Source organism: Microtus pennsylvanicus, chromosome 22 (assembly GCF_037038515.1).
Source record: "Microtus pennsylvanicus isolate mMicPen1 chromosome 22, mMicPen1.hap1, whole genome shotgun sequence".
In the NCBI taxonomy this organism is placed as follows: Eukaryota; Metazoa; Chordata; class Mammalia; order Rodentia; family Cricetidae; genus Microtus; species Microtus pennsylvanicus.
The window spans coordinates 11,519,862-11,547,490 of record NC_134600.1 but is presented as its reverse complement, the minus strand read 5'-3'; the positions used below and the strand labels follow the sequence as shown (position 1 = coordinate 11,547,490).

Genomic DNA, 27,629 nt, shown 5'->3' with positions numbered 1-27,629 from the left:
TGGTTTGGTCAGAGAGGCTGGCCATCAAATCCCAGAGCTAGGTATATAGGGGTATGCTGTTGTGCTCACTTCTTTACATCGGTAATAGGAATTGTATTCAGGGACTGGCAAAATGGCTAAGGGGAAGGGCACTGGCCACCAAGCTTGAAAGGAAAGAACTGCCCCAAGTTGACCTTTGACCCCTGCACCCCTCCCCCAGGTAAGTAAATGAAAACAAACTTTTAAAAAAACTTGAGCACTCATGCTCGTATAACAAGCCCTTTAGGACTGAGCCATATTGCCAGCACTTTTTTCTCTTTTGAGAAGCATTTTCTTAGTATTTCAGAGTAAGACAAAGCACCATTTTAACAAAATGCAAATGTTTAATTTTTCAAAACTTAACTATACTAATGAAAATAAATTATAAACAACCTTCAATATTTGTACATTATCTTCATATAACTATAACAGTGCTTTCAAAAGACATCTTGTAAAGGATATTTCCACAATACCATGTTTCAAAAATAGGGCAACATTAAAGAACATTAGTCTGAAATATATCTCACAATGCTGAGAGGTATACTGTTCTTTATCAAATTAACCATACTTTTATTCAAAATAACATGGCTTTTAATGACAATTATTTCTTGTCCATTTCAGTGATTTCTTGGATCCAAAACAAGATCTGTGTATTTATTTCTTTGAAGACATCATTTGTCGACCGTCCTTTCACTGCCATGGAATGATTTGCCTTCTCAATCCAGTGGATTTTACTGGGAGCTCGCATCTTCTGTGCCACCTTCTCCAACAAGTTCTAAAGAGGAAAGAGAAAAAGATTACCTTTCCTTCATCTGTACTGGACGGGCACTCCCTCCAGAGGACTCACTAAATACCTGCTCTACATGCAACTTTAGAGACAATGCAGTACATAACGAGGTATCTACAGCAGTGTCAGTCCACTTCTCTCAAACAGTCCTATAACAGAATACACCAAGCATTTGTTGACAAGGAAAACTTTTAGGCAAGTGAGAGTTATTCAAATTGTTTTCCCAAAAATCTTTCTCCCAAGAAAACTGTGTGTTCTGGAAAACAGTAGTCCATAATACTTAGCTAATATTCAGTAATATATGAATTCTGCTAACGCTTACTTGAGAGACAATAACAATCTGCCACAAAGCTGAAATGATAAACCAAATGTATACCCTGGTATCTCTCAAATCATAACAATCAGATATTACTAATTCTTCAAATAAGGATGAAATCTATTTACCAAATCCCTTTCTAGGGAGATCCATTTTATTAGTATGCTTTTATTTATTTATTATTTATTATGTATACAATAGTCTATCTGTGTGTATGCCAAAGGCCAGAAGAGGGCACCAGATCTTATTACAGATGGTTGTGAGCCACCATGTGGTTGCTGGGAATTGAACGCAGGACCTTTGGAAGAGCAGGCAATGCTCTTAACCACTGAGCCATCTCTCCAGCCCCTATGCTTTTATTTTTATGTGCTACAAAGCTACAGGGTAACAAAGACACACAACTAAATTAGACATAAGCATTTTTTTGTCTTGTTTCTGACAGGGTGATATAGCCCCAGCTGAACTGGAACTCCCTATATTCAAGGCTGGTCTTGAACTAACAAAGATCCACCAGCCTCTGTCTCCTGAGTTTGAGATTAAAGATGTGGGTCACCAGGTCCAGAAGCTGAATATGGCAGGCAATAATCTTGCCTCTAATATAGTTTACTCATACAAATACAGAGTTTCAATTCACCTTTTCACACATTTCATCTGCTGAACCTGACACAAACAGTACAGGATCCTTTATACGAAAGAGATCTTCGTCCCTGAGTTTCTGCTGCTGCTTTGGATGGTGCAGTGGGTAAGAAATACAAATGAGACCTCGAACAAAATCATCAGTGTCATCTAGCTCAGTGTGACACATTACAGAAGCAGCTGCTCTTGATCCCATCGAACGACCTAAAACCAATTAAGCTCAGTTAGAAATAAATATTTACATACAATAGTAGCAATGGCATGGTAAAATTAGTTTTGCTGTTCTTCATACTTACAGAGGGAAAAAAATCACAACTCAGAAGAGCAGCAAGCAATAAATTTTAATGCTTTTAATGGAATCTTACAGCTTTATGAAAAGCTAAAAATTGATCTAGCTTACCCCAAATTTTAAAAAGAAACAATTATTTTTCTCAATACTTAAAAGGGTGAAGAAACTCTCAATGAATCATTTGTAAGAGTAATAAAATGTAGTGAATAAGAGAATCTTATTTTATATTTAAACACATAAATGCCTTAAGCATATAAAGCTTAATAAAGTATCAAGGTTATGTATCAAAACAAAATAATTTGTTTTGTTTTGAAGACAGGGTTTCTCTGTTTAACAGTCCTAGCTATCTTGAAACTCACTCTGTAGATCAATTAGCCGGGCCCCCAAATCACAGAGATTCGCTTGCCTCTGCCTCAAGTGTGGGGATTGAAAGTGTGCGCTATCACCCAGCTAAAACAAATTATTTCTTAAATTAACCTCCTGCTAGCAGTCTTAATATTTATAATGAAGTTATTACTAAAGCTTACCTCCAAGAAAAACACCAGCAAGTTTGTATTCTCCTGAGGTCTTTAGGTAATTCTAGATAAATCAAAAAAAATTATCAGTTCCTTTCATGTCATACTCCACTGGATATTCTTGTCATTACTGATATATACAAAAATTTATGCAAAGACATAATTTACCGAAGATACAGTTCTTTCCTCTTCTTGTCATGTGTTCACTATTAATCCTTATGTCAGCTAATATGTCAGGGAAAATCAATTTGCCTTCATAAAAATATTCAAGCAGTAAACTGTTGGGACACAGTCCAAGAATGGAGTTATGTGAGAATTCTGAGTGCTTGTGAGAAAACGAGTACTGTGACCTCAGTTTCTTCAAATCAGAATTGTTCTTGGCCTGTGTTTTCATGGGTCTCCCAGGTGCAGCAGATAGGAGTGGATTTACTTCAGCTGTAGTTATTCACATGCCTCTATTGAAATACATGTTTTTGCAACGTGTCTTGTTCTTGTGATTGAACATCTTACGTGATTCGACTTTTCTTAACACGCAGAATATAAATCATCTGATGCTCTAAACAAAGTTGGTTATTTCATGAGGCTTTCATCTGTCTAAATTTATTGGCTCCTTTCTCCTAGGTCTCACCACCTCCATAGTGGTAAACAAGTGGCACCCGAACAGGGAAGGACCTAAGTCAGCCATGAGAGAGCCAAACGGGGCAGAAACTAGGGAAGACTTTGCTGTACGCCAAATTGTGCATAATTTCCTAAAGAAATAATGACCACAAGTATCAAAATCACAACTACTAGATTGCTTGAAAGTTGGTTATGATTATAATCCTGGTTTTAAGAAGGAATTTTACATGAAGTAGTATGAGATAGAGTTTAAAATATTATAAAGGCATTTAGCAAGGAGTAAAAGATCCTTTTTTAATTTGGGGTCACATGGGCATTGATTTCAACTGTTATTAAAATACTCATTAATCATGATAAAGAAATAATTCCTGAATAGTTAGACCTTAAAATTGATAGAGGCAAATAAGGAAATTTTCCCTGTGCAGTAAAAATAATAAATAAATAAAATAAAAAACAGAAATGCCAGGAATTGTTGCCTCAGCCCCCTTACTGGAGCCTCCTTTAAATACTTATCTCCATTGTATGAAAAATGACCTTGAAGTATGGGGTGAGGAATATGATAATTGATTTAATCTTGAATTGTCTCTACTTTTTGTGAGAATTTAGGAGATCCCATGTAAAAGCTAACTTTACAACCCAGGCAAGCTAGAGCACGGGTGGGAAAAGTAATTCCTCCATTGACGTCTCCCTGGCCTCATGAGCTGTCGCTTGGTACTTCCTGTGCCAATTTCAGCAAAATCAAAATTCTTACCTAATTACACACTAACTAATCTACTTAAGACCCTAGAAGGAAAGACGGCATTGGACAGTCCTCACACATTATTTCCAGAGGAAAGGAGGAACCTACAGCTATTTGAATCCAGACATTTATGTCTCAAGTGGATTATTTCACTGCCTTCGAACTCATTTTCTCCACTAAATTGTCTCCTACAGCTATTACAGCACAAGAGGATAATCCTTTGGATTATTTGCACCACAAGAGCCATAAAATATTGCTTACCTTACTGTTCCAGTTCAATTAGTAAATAAAGGCAGGACCCAATGTAAACAATTAATCATATGGGCCTCCTTCCAAGCTATTCTTCACAATTTCCTGATCAATATGATACTGTAACTAATAGTACTGGCCAGTTTGAATCTCTGTTGTTGGTGGCAGAAAATTCCAATGTTCCCACCATTCTATTATAATTTGTTTGTTTACAGGATATTTAACAATTTATAAATTTATGAATCAAATGACAATTAGATTTACCTAAAACATCTCAAATCAAAACCACTCTGGATATCCTATTATTATTTTATTATCCTATTTAATTATCCTATTTAATATTATTTTATTAAAATAAAAATGGGGAGAAGTCGGAACATAGTCCAAGAATGGAGTCAAATGAGAATTTTGAGTGCTTGTGAGAAAATGCCAAGAAAATAAGATTAGATTCTTGTAACCTCAGTTTCTTCAAAACACAAAATTGTTCCTGGAATGGGTTTTTATGCTCCTCCCAGCTGTACTGGCTAGGAAGGAGTTTACTTCAGCTGTTATTTCTATGCCGCTAGATGGAAAAACGTATTTTTGCCATATGTGGCTTGTCCTTGTAAGCGAACACCTTACTCATGCGATTCTTAACTCTCAGAGTATAAATTGTCTGAAACTCTAAATAAAGTTAGCAACTGCACGAGACTTTAGTCCACCTCATTTTTAGGTTTCCCCTCTCCCAAGTGTGTGTCTCCAACTAGAGTGGTAAACAGTAAACTTGATAAAGAACTGTATTTTAAAAGCTAGTAGAAGTTTCAAATTTGATGAAAATACTAGCATAGAATGGTGGCATATTTGTGTATGCATAATAGTACAGTAGGTTTAATAACCTAGATTGGCATAACTATATTCTAAGACCACATCATCCCAGTGAGAAAATTCTACATAGCTTTCTTGGCAGCAGCATGAAAGAACACTGACGATGTGAGCCTTCATCTCCGTGAAAACAACTGATGACAAAAAAAGAGAAACATGAACACTAATAGCCTACGTGCACTGCCACGTTTCTAAGGAAATTAGAAATTATTTTTATCTAAAAATTAGATAACAAAATACCTTAAATTTATGAAGAATTTTAAGCAGAACCTTGTTACAAGTAAATATATTTTTCTTACCAAAACTGCTTTATATGCCTTAATTCTATGTACAATATTAAGGCCTTTGCAAGTAAATCTTAGGCAAAAAAACCCATGAGATGCAAGATGGGATGCCAGTGACATCAAATGAGGAAGATTCATATCTCCTGATGCTCCATGTGTAAGAATTATTCCATATGCTATGTTCTTGTTAGGTACCAAACAAACGGCATCCAGTAATTTATTTCCAAAAGGTATTTTTAATTTAACCTAAAATTCAAGAGAATAAAAGGATCAAATTATTTCCTTGACTATTTAGACAACTGAATAAATACATGTATTTGTTTTGTAAGAATCATGGCCTCCAAACAAGTCCTGATATATTTAAGAACTGTTTACTGTCAGGTGCTTTAAGTGCTCTGCATCAACTCTTGTAAGCATTCCTTATAATTCTACAAGGAAAGCACTATTGCTACTTCCCAGATAAGGCACAACAGATTAAGTAACTTGCTCAAGGTCACATAGTTTTTACTCCCCCACTCTAATTCTGTACTGCCTCTCACCATGCAAACTGAAAATAAGACAATTACACAGAACTGATTATTAACCCATTTCCCATCTCCCCAAAAGTTTAATCTGAAGATACAGAACACATGATACTATCTTACCTCCGTATGACTCATTTTCACTGTTGAATAATAAACACAAAGTGCATTACATCCAAGAAGCAAATGACATCTCCCTGAAAAGAAGATTCTGTTGTGAAAGGTGAGTTGTCAGACATGGGAATGATCCCCAAACTATGAATGAGCACATTCAAAAGCTGAAATAAACACAACCAGAAACTAGTAGTTTTCTACAAACTGGTATCTATATTTATTACTTACTCTTGTATCACTTTCAAGAGTTTTATGGGTACTCAAAACTAATTACAGGAGCTGGCAGACATAAGATAAAGCAAATGGGATACTTTGATGCAGAGGCCTTAGAATAGTTCACTCCAAATAGGATGCTGCACCTTTACAAAAATATTTTTGAAATATATTTATAAGAATATATATTTGTAAGAATCTTCATTCTTGCTGGGTGTTGGTGACACACACCTTTAATCTCAGCACTAGGGAGGCAGAGGCAGGCAGATCTCTGAGTTCGAGGCCAGCCTGGTCTACAAGAGATAGTTCCAGGACAGCCAGGGCTACACAGAGAAACCCAGTCTCAAAAAACCAAAAAGAATATTCATTCTTACTCCAACTTACTTTCTATATATCTACTAAATAATTTTCTTCATTATTCCTTTTTCCATATAATCTCGACCATTTTTAATTTAATTTCCCTGCAGCTATGAAATAATTTTCATCATTTCATTCCCTCTTTTCAGCAGAAGTATGTAACCACAGTCTTTGTTATGTGATCCTACTGGCTTTGGGTTTGGCTACTGAAACATTTCAAAGTGCCACTTCTGAGTTGAGCTATGGCAAATTCCTAGAAATTTAGCACTGAATTTCACCCTGAACCATAGAGAAAAACTATCCCAGGAAGTTTTTCATTTTCAGCAAAAATTCCATAATGAAGAGAGTTTAAGCAATTCTGAAGTCAAATTAAAGCCTGGAAATCAGTCTAAATCACAACTGATCTGAAGAACCATTAAGCATGAATGGGTGCAAGCCACTGTAGTTTTTGTGACTGCTGTTCAGTATCCATTCCCTTGCATTTTAAGAGAGCTTTCATTTTTCAGCATATCATTTTACACCAGAATTTCCATTATCATCCATAGGCCTTCACTGGCATTTGTTTATTAACTAGGTACACAGTAATATGGCTCAAAGCTCACAAGACACCAAGAATATATTGACTCATTCCACTTTTGCCTTGCACTCAGAACTCTTCTCAAGGAAACCGGTATTACTTGCTTCTTGTGACTCTTTCTAGGTGATATTATACTTACAGGTATATCTACTTATAGGTATATTTGTAAGAAAATTTCACAGGCGAGGAAATGCTACATCAAATCTGTTCATAATTTTAAAAAATTACTTTTCATTTTAATAACAGGCAGCACATACATCAATTTTTTGTGTTGCATGTGTGTATGTGCAAGCGCACATATCTGTGTGCCTGCATGTGTCAGCCAGAAGTAAACACTAGGTGTCTTCCTCTACTACTCTTATGTATTAAGACAAGGTCTCTCATTGAGTTTGGAGCTCAGCAATTTGGGTAAGCTGGTTGGCTAACCAATAAGCTTTTGTTACTCTGGGTTCACCCAGTTTAGGCCTGGTTTCTAAATGGATGCTGGTGATCAAACAATATTCCCACCTTTTACAACTGGCATTTTATCAGTCGGAACATCTCCCAAGCGCCCAGTATAAAATTAAAAAAAAATAAAAATGTAAATAGTGAGGTCTCTTTGCATTTAATTTACTATTAAATTCCTTACTATTTGCCAGGAGCAACCATTAACTGGTGTGTGTGTGTGCGTGCGCGTGTGTTTCCTCATTGTCTTGTTCATCCCAGCCCTACTGTCTTGGGTCTGGAAGTTATTAATACTAAAAAGTTTTGGAAGTTGAAAGAGAAGTAGATGAAGAAATTATGGCTTTGACCCTCATTTTCATAAATATATCTTTACAAATACCTGTCTTGGATTTTCTAGTCAAAAAAAAAAAATTTTTTTTTTTTTTTTGAGACAGGGTTTCTCTGTGTAAACAGCTCTGGCTGTCCTGGAACTAGCTTGGTAGGCCACACTGGTCTCAAACTCACAGAGATCCATCTGCCTCTGCTTCCCAAGGGCTGGGATTAAAGGCCTGCACCACCACCACCCTCAAACCCTTATTTTTGTCAAAATAAGCCTCCTTCCTGTCTTCTAATCATGGGGGACATAAGCACTCAAGAGTGTGAAAGGGGAAAAGGAATCTAAATATACGACTGCTCCTTAAAAAGATTTAACCTAACACTTCCTAAGTCCTCCACCTCTGCCCACATCAACACACTTCCAACTCTATCTGGTGCTGCCAGTTTCTGTGTGTTCTGAATGGTATGATTTATTCACGCCAGTTGACGAGTTTTATTGCGTCCCTCACTGCTGGTTTTGCCACTGCTTCTTAAGAGTTCATTATTCAACTTCTCTATTTCCCAAGGTTTCTATCCCAGTGTCCAAAAAAAAAAAAAAAAAAAAAAAAAGAGGGGGAGCCACGTTGGGTGGGTATGCCTATAATCTCAGTACGTGAAAAAAAAAAATCACTGCAAGTTTGAGACCAGGCTGAGCAAGACCCTGTCTCAAAAAAAACCCAAACCCAAAACAAAACAAAAAACCAAACATCCTTCCCTGTAATTTCGATGACATTTCAGAAAGCAGTAAAATTAGAAGCAGGTTTTCCATTTACCATCAACCTAGAAGGCTCTTTCAGATTAACCTGGGGTTTTGTTTTTAAGGACAAACTCTGCGCGGCTCCGGAGTTCATGATCAACTTGTTCTTCACGACTGTTGCACACGTTTCTTCTAGCCTGCTTCGGTAACCCTGAAAACGTCCCGAGGGTAACAGCTCAAAGCAAGGGATGAGTGTCGATTTTATCTCTAGCATTTTTTTTTTTTTTCTGGAAGGATAAGGGAGGACCGAAGCCTGGCTCCGCCTCAACGTCCACAGCCAGCAGATGGAGAAAACAGCTACCAACCCGGTAGATGCAAGGTGACAACCGAATGCTGACCCTTAAATGCGGTTGACGGGATACCGGTTCTAAACGCCGTTGATCAGCAAGGGGGAGAGTTTGGGGGGGGAGGGGCTCCTTATACTCCGAGGCAGCGTTTTTTCTGGTCCTACCTTCCACTCAGCCGTCAAAACACCCGGGCCACCTGACTTCCAGTTTAAAAAAATAAAAGTATTGTCTGTTACGTCTGCAGCAAATACGTCGGCTGTCACCGGTCGAACAAAACTGGGAGTCTTACCGGGGGTCGACTCACCAAACGAGAAAGAAAAAAATAATAATAATAATCCAAACCCGAGGTCAGGGGTCGACGGGAATCGTCGTGGATTCGCTCAACGGACGTGAAGCCCCGGGCCGGGCAGGCGCCCTCCCGCGGGAGCCTCTCACGGCTGGCGGGGAGGCTCGGCTCCGGTCACCCGCGGCAGCCCACGGACGGACGAGTCTCCGCGGCCCGGCCCCCCTCCTGCCCGCCGCCGCCGTACCCACCCCGTGTCCGCCCTCCCGGGGCTGCTGCCCGACGGCGGCCGGCTTCCTCCAACGCCTCGGGCGGCCCCCGACCGACAGCCCCCGAGGGGCGGCCCGCCCGGAGCGGCCCCGCTGCCCCCGCTTCCCGCCGCCGCCGCCGCGCTTACCAGCGAACGCACGAGACACCGCCGGACGCCAACCGCCCTCACTCTCTTCGGGGAGCGAACTAACACGCTCGAAGCGACCGCCTCGCCACCTCCCCCGTCAGCGCGGCCCGCCCCTGCGCACGCGCACGCAGGCTCCGCCCTCCCCGGCTCGTGGGACGCGCGCGCGGCACGCCGGGAAGGAGAGTTTTCTCCTTCGCCGGAGCTCGGCCCCGCCTCCTGCAGGCGGGGAGCTGGGAGCGGGAGTTCAGGGCGCTGGTGCAGCCGAGCAGCGCGGGAAAGCCGCGCTCGCGTCGCCGCCTCAGCTTCTTCCGGTCCGTTCATCCTTTGGTTAGACGTGGTGTCAGCCCGGACTAGCTAGCCCTTTCCCCTCGCCCCGCCGTGGATTCCTTATCCGCTAGGCTTTCAGGCGCGTCCACCCCGCTGCCGCATGCGCACAGGACAAGCTATGCATGCGACCCCAGACAAAATCGTGCACTTAAAACATATTTCCTAATTAATTTATTATTGGTGTTATTACTGCGACTTGCTTTCCTTTTGGCAGCTTGACTGCGTGGTTCAATGTGAGCTTTGTAGATGGAAAAGTCAAAACAGTGTCAAAAGATTGGATGCCTCTCACCTGTGCCAGGCTAGGCTAAGGCTCCCCCCCCAACACTGACTGCCTAAACTGGTCACCCGAAGGCTGTGTCGCTACCACCTTTGTGCACTCACAGAAACTGGATGATCCTGAAGCTTTAGGACCGACCACCCAGTACCTCCGCACTTCCTTCTTCAGAGACTCCTCACCCTAACCTGTTCCAGCTCATCAGATTGCACCTTTTACTTAGGTCTTCACTCTTTTTCTGTCTTTTTTTTTTTCTTTTTCAGTTTAAACTTCCTTGATGAAAAGATAGTTTAGTGGTGTCAGTGTGTGTGTGTGTGTGTGTGTGTGTGTGTGTGTGTGTGTGTGTGTGTAATTTGACCGAAACTCCTGGTATAGGATAATGCCAGGCAAATGTTTCCTGAATGAATCCCCCTCAGGCACAATGATTTTAGTACCTAGGTTAATCCCAACTTCGAGAATAAGACCACTACCACAATTTGAGCCTAATTTGAGGCAAGCTTGATTTTTATTAGGGTGCACCCACGAGCTGGCCAGTGAGTAGTTTTACAGAGGGGAGACAATGGAGCAATATGGAAATTAAAAAAAATACAAGAAACAAAATGAAAAAAAAAAGCCATTTAAAAATATCACGTGATCACCAAGTGATTAGGAGGGCTCAGGGAGGGTCAGGGTTCCGGTAAACTCAAAAACATATCAAGGTCATAGGGTGGAGAAGGTCAGGTTCCAGGAACAGAGCTACTCAAGTCTCACAGTAAAAAGAAACTTATTTTAAAAAAATACAGCATAATGGCTCCTGCCTTTAAAATGGAGTCAGACAGGTTCCTCACCAGCCCTCTTTCCTGGCACAGTACATACTAAGAAGCAATTGGCTGAAATTGCTTATCACAAGGGCTTTCTCAAGTTAGAGTCTTAATACCTTCAGTTAACACTTCCTTGTTGTCTGCTAATCTCTCTTCCTTCCTTCCCTCCATCCATTCCTTTCCTTCCTCCCCCGCCCCAAGCCTCTCTCCTCACTTCTTTGGGTTGTGGGGGATGGAACCCCAGACGTGGTCCATGCAGATATACCACCACTAAGCTCCATTGCTAGTTCATGTCTGCTATTCTAGCTATGCTTTATTGGCTTTCTGTGTCTGCCCTGAGTTTCAATTCAAGTACACAATTTGGTGATGTCCGGTAACTATACAGTCATTTGCAGCCGTCCATCAAGTTCTAAGCACATATCATTTCTAGAAGACACTTGCCACTCCCCTTTCCTACCTTGGACACCAGAGAACCCCTAACATGATTTGTGTGTATAGACTTATCTTTTCTGGATGTAAAGTTCATGTAAATCGAGTCACGGAATGAGATCTTTCATCTGTCATCTTGCATGTAGCATCTTGCAAGGCTACTCTGCTTCTTCCTACCAACTTATCACTGAATCCCATGCAACAGCTGTATGGATCGATTTAACAGTCCATGGACATGTGGAGTATTGTGAACCATATTGCTGCAGTGTTCAGAGGCTGTGTTGAGAGAAGCAGAGCAAGACTTTAAGACGTCAGGCTGCAGGCTAGGAAGCTGGAGGGAGGGTTCCCAAGGCAAGAAATGTTAGGAAGGCAGAATTAGAAGAAAAAAGGCAAGTGCCCCACCAGTTAAACATTAGCCCAGGAAAACTGATCTCAGACTGCGACCTCCAGAATTGTAAGAACACACGTACGTTGTTTTAGATGACTAAGTATGTGATAGTTTTTTTTTCTCTTCACAGAATAGGAAACTAATATAAAACCTTATTTATGGACCAAAATTTGAGTTCTGCATGTACTGGAATATATATTTTCTTGAAATTATTCTTATCTTAGAAGCTTTACAAACATGGGTAGTGGGCCAGATTTGCTCTGTGGGTAGTTTAAAATGTTCTAAGTCAAAGCCAGGCATGGTGGTCCACTCCTTTAATCCCAGCACTCAGGGGGCACAGACAGGTAGATCTCTATGAGTTTGAAGTCATTTTGCTATACATAGTGAGTTCCAAGCCAACCATGATTACCTACTAAGACCATGTCTTAAAAAAAGAAAAGAACTTAAAGCAAATTAAATAACCACATGGTATGAAAGTCTCAAGAAGTAAAAAATGAGAAAAAAAATTGAATGTCTAAATCACTGTACCAACTAATTCAGCATCACCAAAGAAATAATGATTATGGATTTTTACACTGCTTCAAAATTAAAATGCTATTACTGTAGTTCATGAAAAATGAATGCAACAAAACCAGAAAAATAGAATATGGGGCCTGGAGAGATGGCTCAGTGGTTAAGAGCACTGACTGCTCTTCCAAAGGACCTGGGTTCAATTCCTAGCACCACATGGTGGCTCACAACTGTCTAAAGATCCAGTTGCAGGGGATCTGACACTTTCACACCAATGCACATAAATAAAGTAAGTAAACCATAAACATATTTAAAAAATATTAAAAAATATGAACAGTTCCAATAGATACCTGAAAAAAATTGCTATTTAAAGTTCTTCTGGTTGAGAAACTTTAATAAATTAGTAAATTTTTAATGTTTTTAGCAGTGGCTTATCATAATTTATAGCAACAGTCAATATCCAATTAGCATATTTAGACTAGTGCTAAGTAGACTCTACTAGGCATTCCTGTGATACCACTTTTAGCCACAAACCCATACTTAATTTATTTATTTATTATGTATATAGTGCAGGCCCAAAGAGGGCACCAGGCCTCATTACAGATGGCTGTGAGCTACCATGTGGTTGCTGGGAATTGAACTCAGGACCTTTGGAAGAACAAGCAAAGCTCTTAACCACTGAGCCATCTCTCCAGCCCATACTTAATTAGTTTATTGATTTTAAGTTTCCATTCTTTTTCCAAGAAGAGACAGAAACTATTCCCTGATCTATCTTTAGAACTTATACACTATCTGACGACATATTAGGTGCTCAATAAACATGCATCGTGAGAATTCCCATTAGTGATGGTTAACTTGGTCGGGCCATTCCCTGGCGTAAGGTCAAGCATTCTGGATATTCTGCCAGGGCAGTTTTCAATGAGAACAACATTTAAATCAGTAGACTTGGAGATTGACTGTTATGATGTGGGTGGGACTTGTCTAATTGGAGGAGAAACGTGTGGTGGGCCTAAAAGGCTTGTACCAGCATGCCTGGCCTCCAGCTGCTACTTTAATTGCATTTTAAAGTAATTAGTCCTTTTAAATCTGTTGCCCCTTCCAGGACCAGGGAAATCTGTCAGACCCTAAAAAGAATGGTCTCTGTACTCAAGATGCTTAAGGTCTGGGGTGGAAGGGAGAGTTTATAGGCGATTATGGCAAAGGATGGTGACAGGGACGTGACATTTCTGAAATGAGCTGGACAAAGAAGAATGGATCCTGGCTTCCACACCAAGGGAAATGCAAATACCAGGGCAGGAAGGAAACAAGCATTGGGTGAACGGTGACAGGGTTCATGTTGGTTGGTGGTTAATAGATCTGACTACAGCTGAGGAAGAGGCCAGATAAAGGCAGTTCTACCATGTTTTATTACAGTGAGGTTTGGCCGTGACTGGATGAATAGTCATTCCAAGATGCAGCAGTTCAAAAGAGACAGAGTTGTCGGTATTTTAAGAGAGAGTCACACGTCTTCCAGGGCCAGCCTGACATGCAACTCAAACTGGTCTTGAACTCATGGCGGTCCTCTTGCCTCAGTCTCGGGAGTGCTGGAACTACAGGCATGAACCACCACAATTAGGTGGGTTTTGTTCTGTTTTTGGAGGTCTGTCTGATTCAAAGCCAGCAGTCAGCAGGCCGGAATCAAGGGCCCAGACTTTCCTTCTTCGACTCATAGTTAATAATTGGTACAAAATAGGCCCTTAAAATAAAGGTGGTTTTATTATAAAAATTTAAAAATGTTTTGTAAAAGACAGTCATGGGAATACTGCATTTAAGAAGACACACTCTGAGAACACAAACAGTCACTGATAGATTTTACACTGTTTTTGGATTAATACTTAAAAATAATCTTCTTTTACAGTTAAGAAGTGTCTTCGGAGCACCATCATTTGAATAGAAGATATTTTGCACATCAGAGTTCATCTTTGGTCTGTAATTAAGAAGAAAAATTTAAGAGCCACTAAGAAATCTTAGAATCAAGAATACTCATACCAGACAATTGAAAAAACCAACCAAACAAAAAAACCCAAGTTTCCTTTTAGGTATCTTAAGGACTCAGGACTATTTCTGGAGGGCCAGAATCACCCACCAGGTACAAAATCACACTAGGCTTCATGGGAGTGAGTGATGGAGAGCTTCAATACCCAGGGGTCTGTGTCACCGCTACACCTGTGTTACAGATACTGCGTGTGAAGAGATGGCCTAGACAGAGAACGATTCAAACTTCCAATAGTTGGGGGAAGATGATGATCTGGTACCAATTCTAACTAAATCACATAAGAAATAGAAAGGAAATGAAATTGCCTCATCTCATGCAGAGCAAAGAGAAACTGTGTGACATTGAATCCGTTTCATTACCGGCTCTGGTGACTCATACAGCACAGACAGGAATTAACATAGATGATGTACCACCGCGGGGCCAGTGAGTTAGTGGCGAATCATTTCTCAAAATAGACACACAAAACTGCAAAGAACCAGAATTTCTCCTCCTAGACAGCCACAGTGTAGAGTCCCACCAGGCCGACAATAGCTACCAAAAGTTTAACGAGCATTCAGAGCTTGTGCATTTTTCACAGGCGGTGAGCAATTACACAGACTGGTTCTTTCACGCCAGTGGAGACAGAAGATTAGTCTTGTTACCTTTCTCCTATGGCACGTGCAAGGGAAGAGGTCATCCTCAGACTGTGGCTCTACCCGCTGCATACCCTCTCGGATTTGGGGCTTGTTCACTTGGAGATTGGCATAGCCCTGTTCAACAGCAATGAGAAAAGCATTCCGTAAGCAGCTCTTCAAGTATATTCCCCGAAGGAGACACACAGGAACTTACAAGTGAAGCATTCTTTTAATGCATATGTAGTTAACTGTTACCTACAGTGTCCTCCACATCTATCCTAAATGCTCAATACATTACTGATTGTATAGTGAACACTGGCTGCCCATTCCAAATATACCCATTATGAGACAACTCTGTGAGTGTGTGTGTGTGTGTGTGTGTGTATGTAATCTGAATGTTACAGGAGGACATCAAATGTCTCTCTTAGTCTCTCTCCACATTACTTTTAGAGGCAGGGAGGGTCACTGAACCTGGAGCTCACTGATGGACTAGATTGGCTAGCCATGTGCCTCTTCTTGTCTCTGTTTCCCAATGCTGGGAATACAGATAAATCCTGCCACAAATAGATCCTCACAGGGCTGCTGGGAGCTATCATTCAGCCCCATCTTGTTTTGTAGTTTTTGAGACAGGATATCACTACCATTGGCCTACTGATATGTAGATCACACCGGTATCAAACTTGCAGCAATCCTCTGTCTTCATCTCCCGAGTGTTAGGATTACAGGTGTGTGCCACTACATCTAGCATATTCACATGTAAAAAAAAAAAACGTTGCTTTGTTTTTAATTATGCGTCTGAGTGTGAGTATGTGCATGAATATGAATTGCCAGCAGAGGCCAAGGGGTCAGGTGTCCTGAAGCTAAGAGTTACAGGCTGTTATGATCAGTCCCACATGGGTGATAGGTTCTCAGCAAGAACAGTATGTGCTCTTAACTGCTGAGCCATCTCTCCAGCCCGAAACTGCAAATTCGTATGACTAAATATTTCTTTGTAACTACCTTCTGCTTTAAGTGAAGATAATGTTGCACAGAAGCCTCCCTAGAAGAACACAGTCCACTTCTTCCTTCCCCACCAAGGCTGCACAAGTCTGAGTCATCACCTTTCTTGATTACATTCCTATTCTGCAAGGGGCACTGTGCTAGGCGTGGATGCCACACATTAGCCAAAAAAATGACACAACCCAGTGGATTGGGAAATGTTCGGGCTGTAGCCCCCTAGTCTAGCTCACTGGTTTTGCTCTCTCTGAATCCCTTGACTACCCTCTAGGGAAGGTTCTAAGATAGACCAGTACAAACCAGAGACAGTCCAACTTTCCTCTGTAGCAGAGCCTAAGATGTGGTGTTTGATATTTGGACTTCTAAGATAAGAATCTCAATTCAGCTCCACTGTTATTGTTTACTTCCGCGTTCTTTTTTAAGATAAGCCTTTTAAATCATCAGGTTTGTTGCAATAACAATTTATAAACTCCTGGTCCATGAAAATAATTTTCAAGAAAGGGTATGTTATTTGGAGCCAAGATTACACTTTGTACTTTGTTGAATGAAGACCTTTTCATAGTTTGACTGCTTGATTACCTATAGTACCCAGTATTGCCAAGCAGTTCCCCCACGCAAGTACTAAAGAGGTTTGACCCTGCCTAACCCCCAAATTAGATGAGCCTGGGATTGTTTGAGGGAGTACGGTCAAAGACCCCTTGAACTATCAACCTATCAAACCATAGGCCTTTTCCTCCTTAAGCTCCACCCCCGAGCCTAGGCCCTTAGGCCTAATATCAAAGCTTTTCACTTGATGCTGTTACACTGTTAGTATTCAACATTGTTTTTTTTTTTTTTAATTTTCCCTTACAGTACCTGGAACTCAACCCAATGCCTCATACATAATAGATGTGTGCTGTATAGTTAAGCTACACTCCAAGCCTAGATACTTATAGCTTAGTATTTGTGTCTAATTCTTACTAAAGTGGCACACATATGCCTTTATATTAATATACTTTTAGACAATTTTACATGAACTATTGCTTGACTATAACATATCTAACATATCTAGTCACAAGCAATATGAAAGGTGTGTGTGTGTGAGTGTGTGTGTGTGAGTGTGTGTGTGTGTGTATGTGTGTGTGAGTGAGCGAAAATACTAACCTGGAAAAGTTTGAAGTAATAACAGAATATATCATCGCCCATTAGATTATTTCTTGCAAATTCTTGTCCTGCTTTTGCTATCTTCTTTGCCTATGGGAATTAAAAGAACACCCTTTAACGGAGCTGACTCCTTCTCTTGCAGACACATGTAAACAGACCTTCAGACCACATAGGAGGATGAGACAGAAAACTTATCTTTGGGAGTAGCCTTAAGTAGCAAAGGCTCAATTCACAGTGTACGTTTTGTTCAACCCAGAGAGGTTTGCAAGATTTGAAGTCCAAGTTGCCATGTGGGAAGTCTTAGAGATAAGCCTGCCTTGGTAAGAGGCGCTGGACGCCAGCAAAGTAACAATAACTTATCAAGGACAGAGTTGCGTGTTCTCACTCCCTTCAGTTTTCAGCAGACCCTAAGCCTCAAGCTTAGTGGTTACTGACATCTACTGCCAGATGTGTGCTGCTTATGCCCCTATACTATCAACGCCAGAGTTCAGCAGAATGGTCAGCTAATCTAAAGTGGTGTGGTTACGTTCCCCTTGAGGGGACCTGCGGATGACCCCTGGTCAGGCAGCACCCCATGTATAGGCAGAAGCTGTATCTAAACATGAGAGTTCAGGCATGTTTCCAACCCCCCTGTGCTGCGGTTCTGCAAGGAGGAGCAAGCCTGCTAAGAGAATGGCCTTACCTCGGCATCATGATCTTTTGCCCACTTCAGCTTCTCCAGCAGGTCGCTCAGGTTGCTTTTGACCGGAATGTAGTGCTTCCAGGGCTGCAGTTCGTTGTAAAAGTGTTCGTAGTAGATGGAGTCCTGCTTTAGAACTACGCTGTCGCCTACCAGGAGGTAGGGCAAGCGGTACGCGGCCACAGTACCGTCGATATTTATTTGATACTTGTGCTGCAAAGCAAGAGCGTATAAGAGACTTCACTCTGTTCCCGTTTCTACTTTTTCCTTCCCTGTCCTATGCATCACTTTGCCATCCTCAGACAGACTTTCCCATTAACATTTAATGAGTGTTCTTATCATATACTATGTTGACCTAGAGCGAAAGGTTCATTTGATATGGGCCCAAATTTCCCAAACACGGCTACAGATCTATGTAGCTTTGGAGCCTGTCCTGGAACTAGCTCTTGTAGACCAGGCTGACCTCGAACTCACAGAGATCCGCCTGCCTCTGCCTCCCGAGTGCTGGGACTAAAGGCATGAGCCACCACCACCGGCTATAACGCAGCTACAGATCTAACACTGAAGCAGCTAGCAAATTAATAATATGGATGCCCTGAGGCTACCCCATAAGGAAAGGTAGCGGTGTGGCTTTGCAAATACTCTGCTACTTTGTTGATTAACACGTGCATCTACGACAGTACGTTCTGTGTCATGTCAACAGTATTTTTAGAATACGTCAGGGCTACATATATATAGTAAGTGACTTAATAAGTTGTGGGCTAGGGACATCTATGAATAATACTATGCGCAGAACTATGGAAACCAATAGCCCTAGATGTGGAACATTCACCAGGCCAAGAATAAAACCAAGCGACGAAATCCTGCCTCTGGGGCTGGGAGAAGGCTCAGGCTGTAAAGTGCTTGTCTTGAAAGCATGAGGACCAGAGGATGACCAGCACCTCTGGAGAACAGCTGGGATGGTGGCGCATGCTTGTAATGCTGGCGCTAGGGACAGGGAGACAGGTGGGTCGCTAGAGCCTGCGGGCCTGCCAGTCTAGCTTACTCGACACACTCCGGGCCTAGGAAGAAACCCTGTATAAAAACTCAGGGTGTATAGCTGCTGGGGAATGACATTCAAGATCTTTTGGTATTTATACACACAGACACATGCATGCACCTATGAACACAGAAACAGGCATGAACACACACACACTCTCCACATCTTCTGAGAAGGGACGCCTAATCATCTCTTTTTTGTTACACTTAAAAAATCGTGTCAAGGGGCTGGAGAAATGGCTCAGAGGTTAAGAGCATTGCCTGCTCTTCCAGAGGTCCTGAGTTCAATTCCCAGCAACCACATGGTGGCTCACAACCATCTGTAATGAGGTCTGGTGCCCTCTTCTGGCCTGCAGGCATGCAAGCAGACAGAATACTGTATACTTAATAAATAAATAAATGTTTAAAAAAGTCATTTCAATATACATAGGTGAGAAAAGCCAGCATATGAATTAATAGCACCCCTCAGGTCTACCTACTGACATAGAACCCATCAAATGAATGTCCAGCATCCACAAAGCAGAAGAGTTCACCAGTCTCTTGTTTTCTCCTACTTTTTTGTTGACTCAAAGAACCTAAGAAACCAACTACAGGGCCTGAGAGTTGGGTGGTACCCACCGTTTGAAAAGAAGCTATCAGAAAGAGGGTTACTCCCTGGGAAACACAGGGAATCTACACCCAAGGCACAGAAAACCACCTGCCATCTCCCGAAGGCCCAGAACATGTGGATGGGTTTCACCTGGTTACCTGTCTTATATCTTCTTGTGATGCTGTGATTTGGGGGAGAAGTATTCCTAAAGTGACTTTCATACATTTGACCCAACATGCATTTATCTTAAGGGATGGCTGGGAAACAATATAGCTTTTCTTTTAAAAAAAAAAAATATTTATTATGTATACAATATTATGTCTGTGTATACGCCTGAAGGCCAGAAGAGGGCACCAGACCCCATTACAGGTTGTGAGCCACCATGTGGTTGCTGGGAATTGAACTCAGGACCTTTGGAAGAGGAGGCAATGCTCTTAACCTTTGAGCCATCTCTCCAGTCCCACAATATAGCTTTTTTGCAGGCTCTTAAATTCCACTAATGCTTACTCAGCATCAATGCTACGTGGAGAACCCAGACTCAGGCCCCTTTCTCGGTAAGCATTGTGTTTTGTGACACTTCCTCATCCCCTGGAACTTGTAGACTCTAGTTCCCTTCCCCACGGTGTCATTTATACATATAAAATTGGAAAGCAGAAAGGGATCCCGCAGACGATGTCATACCTTGAAGAAATCGAAAAACGAAATGTGTTTCACAATGGGCCCATACAGGCTCTCATCATGCTTAAAGAAGAAGAAATTGGTGAAAGCTGCATCGATGAGCTCTGGGTGTTTCCTGCTAAGTTTGACCAGCTCCAGTCTCTCTTTGCGGCTGTCACGGCCCCTCCACACAGCTGTGGCGTTCTTCCTTTCCCAGGGAGGCCCCGTGTTAGCTTGTACCGACATCATGTCCAGACTGACTCTAAAAGACAGGAAGCGGAACACGTCTTCCTCCCAAACTGTCAATTCACGCGAACAGACAGAAAAGGACTCCCTAAAGCGAGCAAACCAAGGCCCGGGGTCAACCCTGACCATGTCTCACCGGCCCATGGTTTCGAGGACAGAGTCAGTCAGGTCGTAGGTAGGCATCACGATATCCCTGGAGTCTGTGGAGCCACACCAAGAAAAGATGGGCTGGATGTTCGGATTTGATTTCTTTTTTTCCAAAGGCCAGTCCCCCAGGTTGACAAAAAACTCCACATCTGGCATTCTCACCTGGGGGTGGGGAAGGACAAGAGCTTATTCATAGTATTTGTACGGCACACGATCACACACTCGTCGGCTAACAACAGGAGATGGTGCCTCTCTGTAATCCTCACAGTTGTGAGACAGAGGCGGCCGGAGGAACATGAACTGGAGGCCAGTGTGCTATATAGTTAATGTGAGGCCAGTCTGGGTTACATAATGAACTCAGGGCCAGCCTGGGAAAGACACTGCCTCCAAAAATGGAGAAAGGAAAGGACAGAGGCATTTGCTGTCCATACGTATAAGCACATGATGTACATATACAAAAACGTCACAATGAAACCCATCATTTGGTATGTTGATTTAACAAAATTAGTCAGTGTACAACTAAAAGGCCAATCTTTCCAACTGTAGGCAAGGACGATGACTTCAGATTAAATGAACAGAAACTGGTCAGAAAATGGTCACGTGGATAAATAGCTTCAGTTTGCTTTCTGTGGTGTCCAAGTTGGCCAGTAGACTTACTATAAAACCAAGAAGCTGGCAAAGTTAATTTTTCTATTGTTCCAATACTGCCAAGAGACTCTAATGAGATGGGGGGGCGGGAATGAAAGAGAGGACAGTGGAGGGAGGGAGGGAGAGTTGCTGGGAAACACAACACTTAAGGCTGAGACATTTTCTTTCCATGTGGCATTGCTATAGATTGTCTTACCCCCACAAGACATGCTTCAGTCCTAAACCCCAATGCCTAAGAGTGACCTTATTTGGAAATCAGACATTCTTGATTTAATTAGTTTAGATGAAGCTACACAAGAATGTGTGTGTGTGTGTGGGGGGGCTGTTGTAGAGGCCCAAAGAGGCCAAAATTCAGAGAGTGAGGAACTTGTTTCAAGTTCATTCAATGCTATTGTGCTTCTAACTCAAACAAAGGTCTCACCTAGTAGTGAATCAGAGAGTTCTGCTATCTCAAAGCTGTTGTCAACAGGTGTGGCTACTTGCCAGACCTCCTGTTCCTGAAGTAGAAAAGAAGTCGGTTCCTACCTAAAACAAAAGTCTAAGGTTCCAACAGTTCCCTTAATGGAAATCACTTGGGATTCCACCCAGGGAGCGGTTTGCCTACAGAGTGTTTGGTCTAGTGATGAATGTAGCCCGTGACTTTCAATTCGTATGTTAATATAGTCTTTTGCTTTACTCCTCCCTTTTGGGGTCAGGGGTATATTAGCCAGTTGGAAATCAAAGATGGGTGAATTTTCAGTACTCACTGAGAAATTCCCTCCCGATATTATCCTATATGTTTCTGTGTTTTATCATTTTTGTTCTCGTCTTCATATTCTTTACTATATTTCTAAATTCCTCCACTCTGGAGAAAGGTATTTTTGTCGAGGCTGGCCCCTAACAAACTGTTAAACCAATGCGATTGGCATCTTTGGGAGAGAAGAGGGATGGGAGGAGATGCAGAGACTCAGATTCTTTTTTTTTTTTTTTTTGGATTTTCGAGACAGGGTTTCTCCATAGCTTTTGGTTCCTGTCCTGGAACTAGCTCTTCTAGACCAGGCTGGCCTCGAGACTCAGATTCTTGAGGGCAGAAGGCCATGTGACAAGAGGCAGAGAAGGGAAGGCCAAGAATAGAGGATCACCGGAAGCTAGGAAGAGGCCAGAAGGACTGCCAGAGTCTTAGGAGTATGACCCTTCAACACTTTGATTTCAGACTGGTGGCCTCAGAAATTATCCTCTGCTGTTTTAAGCTACTGTAGCAGCCCTTAATAACTAACACATGTTCCAAGAAAACAAAACAAAACTTTAGGATAGCAGAATAGAAGTCACCAGAATAGAACACCCCTAATATTGATGTTAATGATGTCTGAAAAATCAAACTGTAAAATATAGATTGACATTATCTATCATAATGCAGAGAAGACCTACTAACCTTTCTAGTCAATGAGAGCAGTATGGCATCCATGAAAATCCTAAAGCCGACATGCTCACCATGAGTCTTGATATAAACCTAGAAGAGAATTGGACATTTACTAAGTGAGTGTAAAAGCCCCAGCAGACGTCGCTGAAGAAAAGACTTGTGAAAAGCTGCACAGAGGATGATGTTTAACCAAAGTAGCCATGTGTAATCAGATGCTCAAAACATACAGAGTCCAGAAAAACAAAACAAGCACACTTTGAGCATACTGTACCTTATTGTCCTTTAAGGTATAGTGACACAGGCTCTGCCTCTGTCCGAATCGTTTTGGGATTTCTGCTGCAATCTTTTCAGGATCAACAGTAGGGAAATGTGCCAGATCTTTCTGAATCTGGGTGATGTTTTCTGGACAGTTCATCTCCCGTAGCCAGGCTGCGCTGTCTTCCAAAGGGCAGTCACAGTTCTCATGATAAACCGGCCCTATTCATGCATAAACAACACAGTGGTGAACATTTCATTCAGCAACTGAATCACAGTAAACACATATGTAATGATCTGTCCTGTCCCTTTAAGAGACAAGCCCAGCCCAAGCCCCCATCCGCTGAGCCAGGCAGATCTTCCTTCCTGCTTGCAGCCTTTCCTGTCTCTCTAGAGTAGAGGCAGCTTCTGTCTTTCCCTTCCCCTTACCCCTTCTGCTCTTCTCCAGGGCTCCCCTTGCCCCTCTATAACCCACCAAATAAATATCCACCCTCACTCTGCATGGTGTGCCTTCCGTCTGTCTCTTGCCTCCCAGGGGGACCTGCGCCATGGTCTGGCATGCCCATCCATCTGCCTCTCCTTGTAGGACTGGCTGCCCCATTGAGGTCTCTCACCTACCACGCGGCTCCCTGCCTGGGACTTGCTGCCCTTTGTGGCCCAATGAAGCCACTTGGGGAACTGCACCCTCCCTGCCTGGGACTGCTGCTCTCGGGACCTGCAGCTCACTGCCTGCCAACTAGGGGGCCTGCAGCATTTTACTTTTACCATAACAACATACTCCACGAATTTCTGTCTGTCTTCTATCCTACCAGCTTCTCACAGCTCTCCTTCCTATATTTTTCTACTCTGGCCTGCTTTGCACAGGAGCAAATCAAGCCAATGGGTAATAATTCATGCTCTCTCTATATATAATTCCTTACTCTATAATTCCTACACCTAAGAATAATCGTGGGGCTGGAAAAAATGACTTAATAGTTTAAGAGTGCTGCTCTGGCAGAGGACCTACCTATGTGAGGTTCCTAGAAACCACAACCACCTCTAACTTCAGGCCTAGGGGATCCGATACCTCTCTGGTCTCTGGGATACCAACATACCCCCATTATAGACACATATACATATAAATTTTTTTTAAATAATAACCAAATAGTGGCAAAAGAATGAAGAATCTGAGTTCTGAAGAATAAAACTGAAATAAATTACTATTTTACTGGTTTATTATACAAATAAGTTTTTAGGGTGTCTACAGTATTTTTCTCAAGGGGCAAACCATTGCTAGTAACAGCGGAAGCAAACAAAGGACTCCTACCCCCCTTTTTTTTTCAGAGAAAAAGAAATATAAAGAGGTGAAGATAATTCTATAAACATATGGTCTCATTACTATCACAGTGACTAATTATATATTTATAAAAATAAATGTATAAAGAAATGGTAACATAAAATCTGCACTGGCACTGTATTATTCCTTTCTGAAATTCTCAAATTCCATCCTGGTCTACTCAATCGGTGACAATGGAATTTATATACACTTTAATGCTTCGCAGATTGGACTGTACCATGGAGTCCCATTAGAATATAAGAGAACAATTCAGACAGTTAAAAAAAAAGAATCCTCAATTTTCTTGTGGTTTCATCTTCCTTGAAAGGGAAAATGAGAAAGTTCTCTTCTGGTCTTATGAGAGAAAAATAGCATAGAATTTCTCTATCACAGTGGGCTGGCAATGACAACCAAACCAAAGATCAATCCCTTTTTCTGCTTCAAGCCACCTCACTGGCCTCAAACTCACAGAGGTACTTGCCTCTGCACTCCTCAGGGACCTGGTATCAAAGGTGGGTGCCACTGGCAATTTTAGTGATGATTATCAGTTACTTTTCATTCCTTCCTTCCTTCCTTCATTCATTCAAGAATTATCTATGACAAGTATCTAACTTGATTTTTTTATTTACTTATTTTTTTCCATTTTTATTATACATATAGGTGTTTTGTTTGCATGTATATCCTGTAGTGCCTTTGGAGGCGAGAAGAGGGTATCAGACCCCTGTCCTGAAGTTATAGGCATGAGCTGCCATTATGTGGGCTGGGAACCAAACCCAGGTCCTTTGCGAAAGCAATCACTGTTCTTTTCAGCCCTGGTGATTCTTTTTTATAGCTAAGATTTGCACACACATGAACACGAAATAAATAAAGTCTGAAGTAGTACAGCCTAGAAGAGAGAATGGTTTCAATGGTAAGTATGGTTTTCTGAGACTTTGTTTCAATTTCATATATTCATATACACATCAATTTTCATATATATATGAAAGGTATTTATATATATATATAAAGGTATGTTATATCTCTTATAAGCTGTGTTCCAAAAGATTTATAAAATCTTGTTGTACATTATGCATTAAAAACCTCTCTAATGGCAAAACACTTATTATTACAAATTATGTGTCTATGGATGCAGGTGCCTTTGGACAGATACCCTCTTCCCTGAAGCTAGAATTCCAGCTGGCTGTAAGCCACCTACATGGCTGCTGGGACCCAAACTCTGCTCCTTGGCAAGAGCAGCGTGCGATCCCCACCATTGAGCCATCCTTCCAGTCTTCAAACTTGATTATGCTCACTGATGTGTCTAAAGGGAGTAACTCCTAAAGGGAGTAACTTCTCTACGAATGTTCCTTGGTCTTCAGTGAATTATACTCAGTGTCTCTCTTTTGGCAGGTCTCCTAATTTAGCTTTCAATTAATGAAACAGCTAGTGTTTTCTTTCAGTGAAAAAAGCATGCTAAGTTTTTTGAAGGAATTCTTCTTGATGGCGCGCCATGTATTTCTGTGTTCGGATCCTATATCATAAAATTTCATTTCAAAATACCTCTTAAAACATAAGGAGACTGGGCCACATGTTGACTGTGGTGCTTAACCTCTATCTTCAGACTTCTGTAGCTTGCATACATTCTGTATCTCACTATGAAGGACCCATCTTTTCGATCTAAAACTTGGACGCCAACTCTCGTAAACTGCTCGTCAGGTGCTGAGATTTTCACCTGGAACACCTTTTCACCTGGCGAAGATGTGAACCTGTAATGGGAAGAGAGACGAGACGGGAGGGCTATTTTAAGAGCAAACACACGCTATTTATTCTGTTCAGGTTATGAAGGATGTGCATTCCGCTACATCCTTCTAAGATACCGTCGCTGGCTTCTCTCTTAGGCTTTTAGTACCAGAACCAGTAGGATGGACCAAACACGAGAAAAGAAGATAATGATAACAGAAAATACTTCAACTAGACAGTTGCCAGGGGATACATTAAGACTATCAATCTATTTAGCAAACAAATAAAAAAAATAATTATTTATATCAGCCTGCTCATCACGTCTGGTAATTTATCTTTCGTTATATGGTTACTTCAAGGATGAAGCCTTATTTTGAAGAACTGCTCTTAATGCCTCAAAAACCAAAAAGTAGTATTCTTGGTGCTGGAGAGGTAACTCAGTGGTTAAGAGCACTTAGCGTCATATAAAAAAGGACTTAGTGCAGGTCCCAAGGCTCACAACTACAGGCAGGTCCAGCTCAAGGAGATACATGCCCTCTCTGGCTTTCTCCAGCTCCTGGCCTCATGTGTGGCTATATACCCCAACTCACATTCACATAATTAAAATACTAGCATTAATGAGCTTCTAATAAATATATTAGTACTCCAAATGTTTAGTTATGGGAAAAATCAAAATAACTGGTCTATCATATCAGCAACACAGTTCCTGTATTTGGGATGTATCTAGTTTTTAGTATTTAGTTTTCCCAGTTGTACTATCTTTCTTAAAACAGCTTGTGGGAAAACACTTAAAAAAAAATAAAGGAGTTTTGTTTAGCCTCGAGTCCCATCTAAACAGCTAAGGAAAAAACTGTTATTATAGCAATATTTTATACTTTATTGAATACATATTTCGGAATCATTTTCAAAGTTACAGAGAAAAATAATTTGGAAAGAAAAGCCTGTTATAACCAGATGTACACAGTACTAAAGTATTCTGGAATGTAAACTGTCTGGAGAAAAGTTGAGGCAGATAAAAATGAGGGGCAAAAACCAAAACAAAGAGCAACAAGAACTCTGTAATTTGAACCTGCGATCTCAAATAGTTGAGGAGCCATTTCTCCACTTACTGTTCTCCTGAGGTATCCACTGCCCGAATGTAGAAATAGCGGGCTGGAAGGACCACGTCTGCTTTTAGCCCGGGCCCCCATATTTCGCTCTTCTCTGGGCTCAGTCTCCTCTCTCCGCCGGTCTGGGCAAGTGCTGGCACAGTCCCCAGAAAAAGGCAGGAAAGCAGCGAAATGCTGAACATTTACAAGACCGACTGTCAGAAGATCCACGGATAAACGCCAACGTGCTAAGTGGACGGAGCTAGCCTGGGTAGGTAGGGGCACGGTGGCCAGTGCTAGCTGCAGCTAAAAAAGCAGCAGGTCTCTGAAGTGTTGCTTGATGTGCGGGGTCGGAGCGCGGGTCTCCACTGTGCCAGAGAATGTCACACCCCAAGCGCTGGCATGTCCAGGAGAAAAACTCCACTCGTTTTGCTGAACCGGGTAAGAACCGCAGAATCCTCTTTCTCTGGACAATGACAAACTTGTGTTACCCCCTGCCACTAGAGCATCATTTTGGGGACGAATCCGTCGCAGGTTCCAGCCAAGGTGGGAGGCGAAGGATTGGCCTGCGCGGCGGCCCGGCTTAGTAAGATCTTCTGCTAGTGGATGAGTGGGTCAAAGTGGACACGCGTCCCCGGCCCTCGGCTCCCTGGGATATGTAGTCCACCATAGGACTAGCGGAAATCCTGCCAGGGATCCCCCCCCCCCCCTGCTTTT

At 41.8% G+C, this 27,629-nt stretch overlaps 2 protein-coding genes across 3 annotated transcripts; both read right to left on the bottom strand.

The window, feature by feature from the left end:
- Positions 1-342: 342 nt before the first annotated feature.
- Tex30 (testis expressed 30) lies at positions 343-9,739 on the bottom strand. Of its 2 annotated transcripts, none has more exons than XM_075956198.1 (6): positions 9,617-9,739; positions 5,957-6,030; positions 5,328-5,558; positions 2,574-2,625; positions 1,756-1,961; positions 343-793 (listed from the first exon to the last, which is right to left on the bottom strand). In XM_075956198.1, exons 2-6 carry the CDS (start codon positions 5,969-5,971, stop codon positions 620-622), a joined length of 678 nt encoding a protein of 225 aa, XP_075812313.1. In that variant the 5' UTR covers positions 5,972-6,030; positions 9,617-9,739; the 3' UTR covers positions 343-619. The 2 variants fall into 2 exon arrangements, with proteins under 2 accessions (XP_075812313.1, XP_075812314.1); XM_075956199.1 differs by having other exon boundaries at positions 469-793; positions 5,957-6,044; positions 9,617-9,710.
- Positions 9,740-14,076: 4,337 nt separating this feature from the next.
- Positions 14,077-27,628, bottom strand: Poglut2 (protein O-glucosyltransferase 2). Its single transcript, XM_075956111.1, has 10 exons — positions 26,934-27,628; positions 25,645-25,850; positions 22,807-23,012; positions 22,548-22,625; positions 20,478-20,650; positions 20,120-20,357; positions 17,815-18,024; positions 17,133-17,222; positions 15,021-15,128; positions 14,077-14,310 (listed from the first exon to the last, which is right to left on the bottom strand). Exons 1-10 carry the CDS (start codon positions 27,113-27,115, stop codon positions 14,293-14,295), a joined length of 1,509 nt encoding a protein of 502 aa, XP_075812226.1. The 5' UTR covers positions 27,116-27,628; the 3' UTR covers positions 14,077-14,292.
- Position 27,629: the final 1 nt, after the last annotated feature.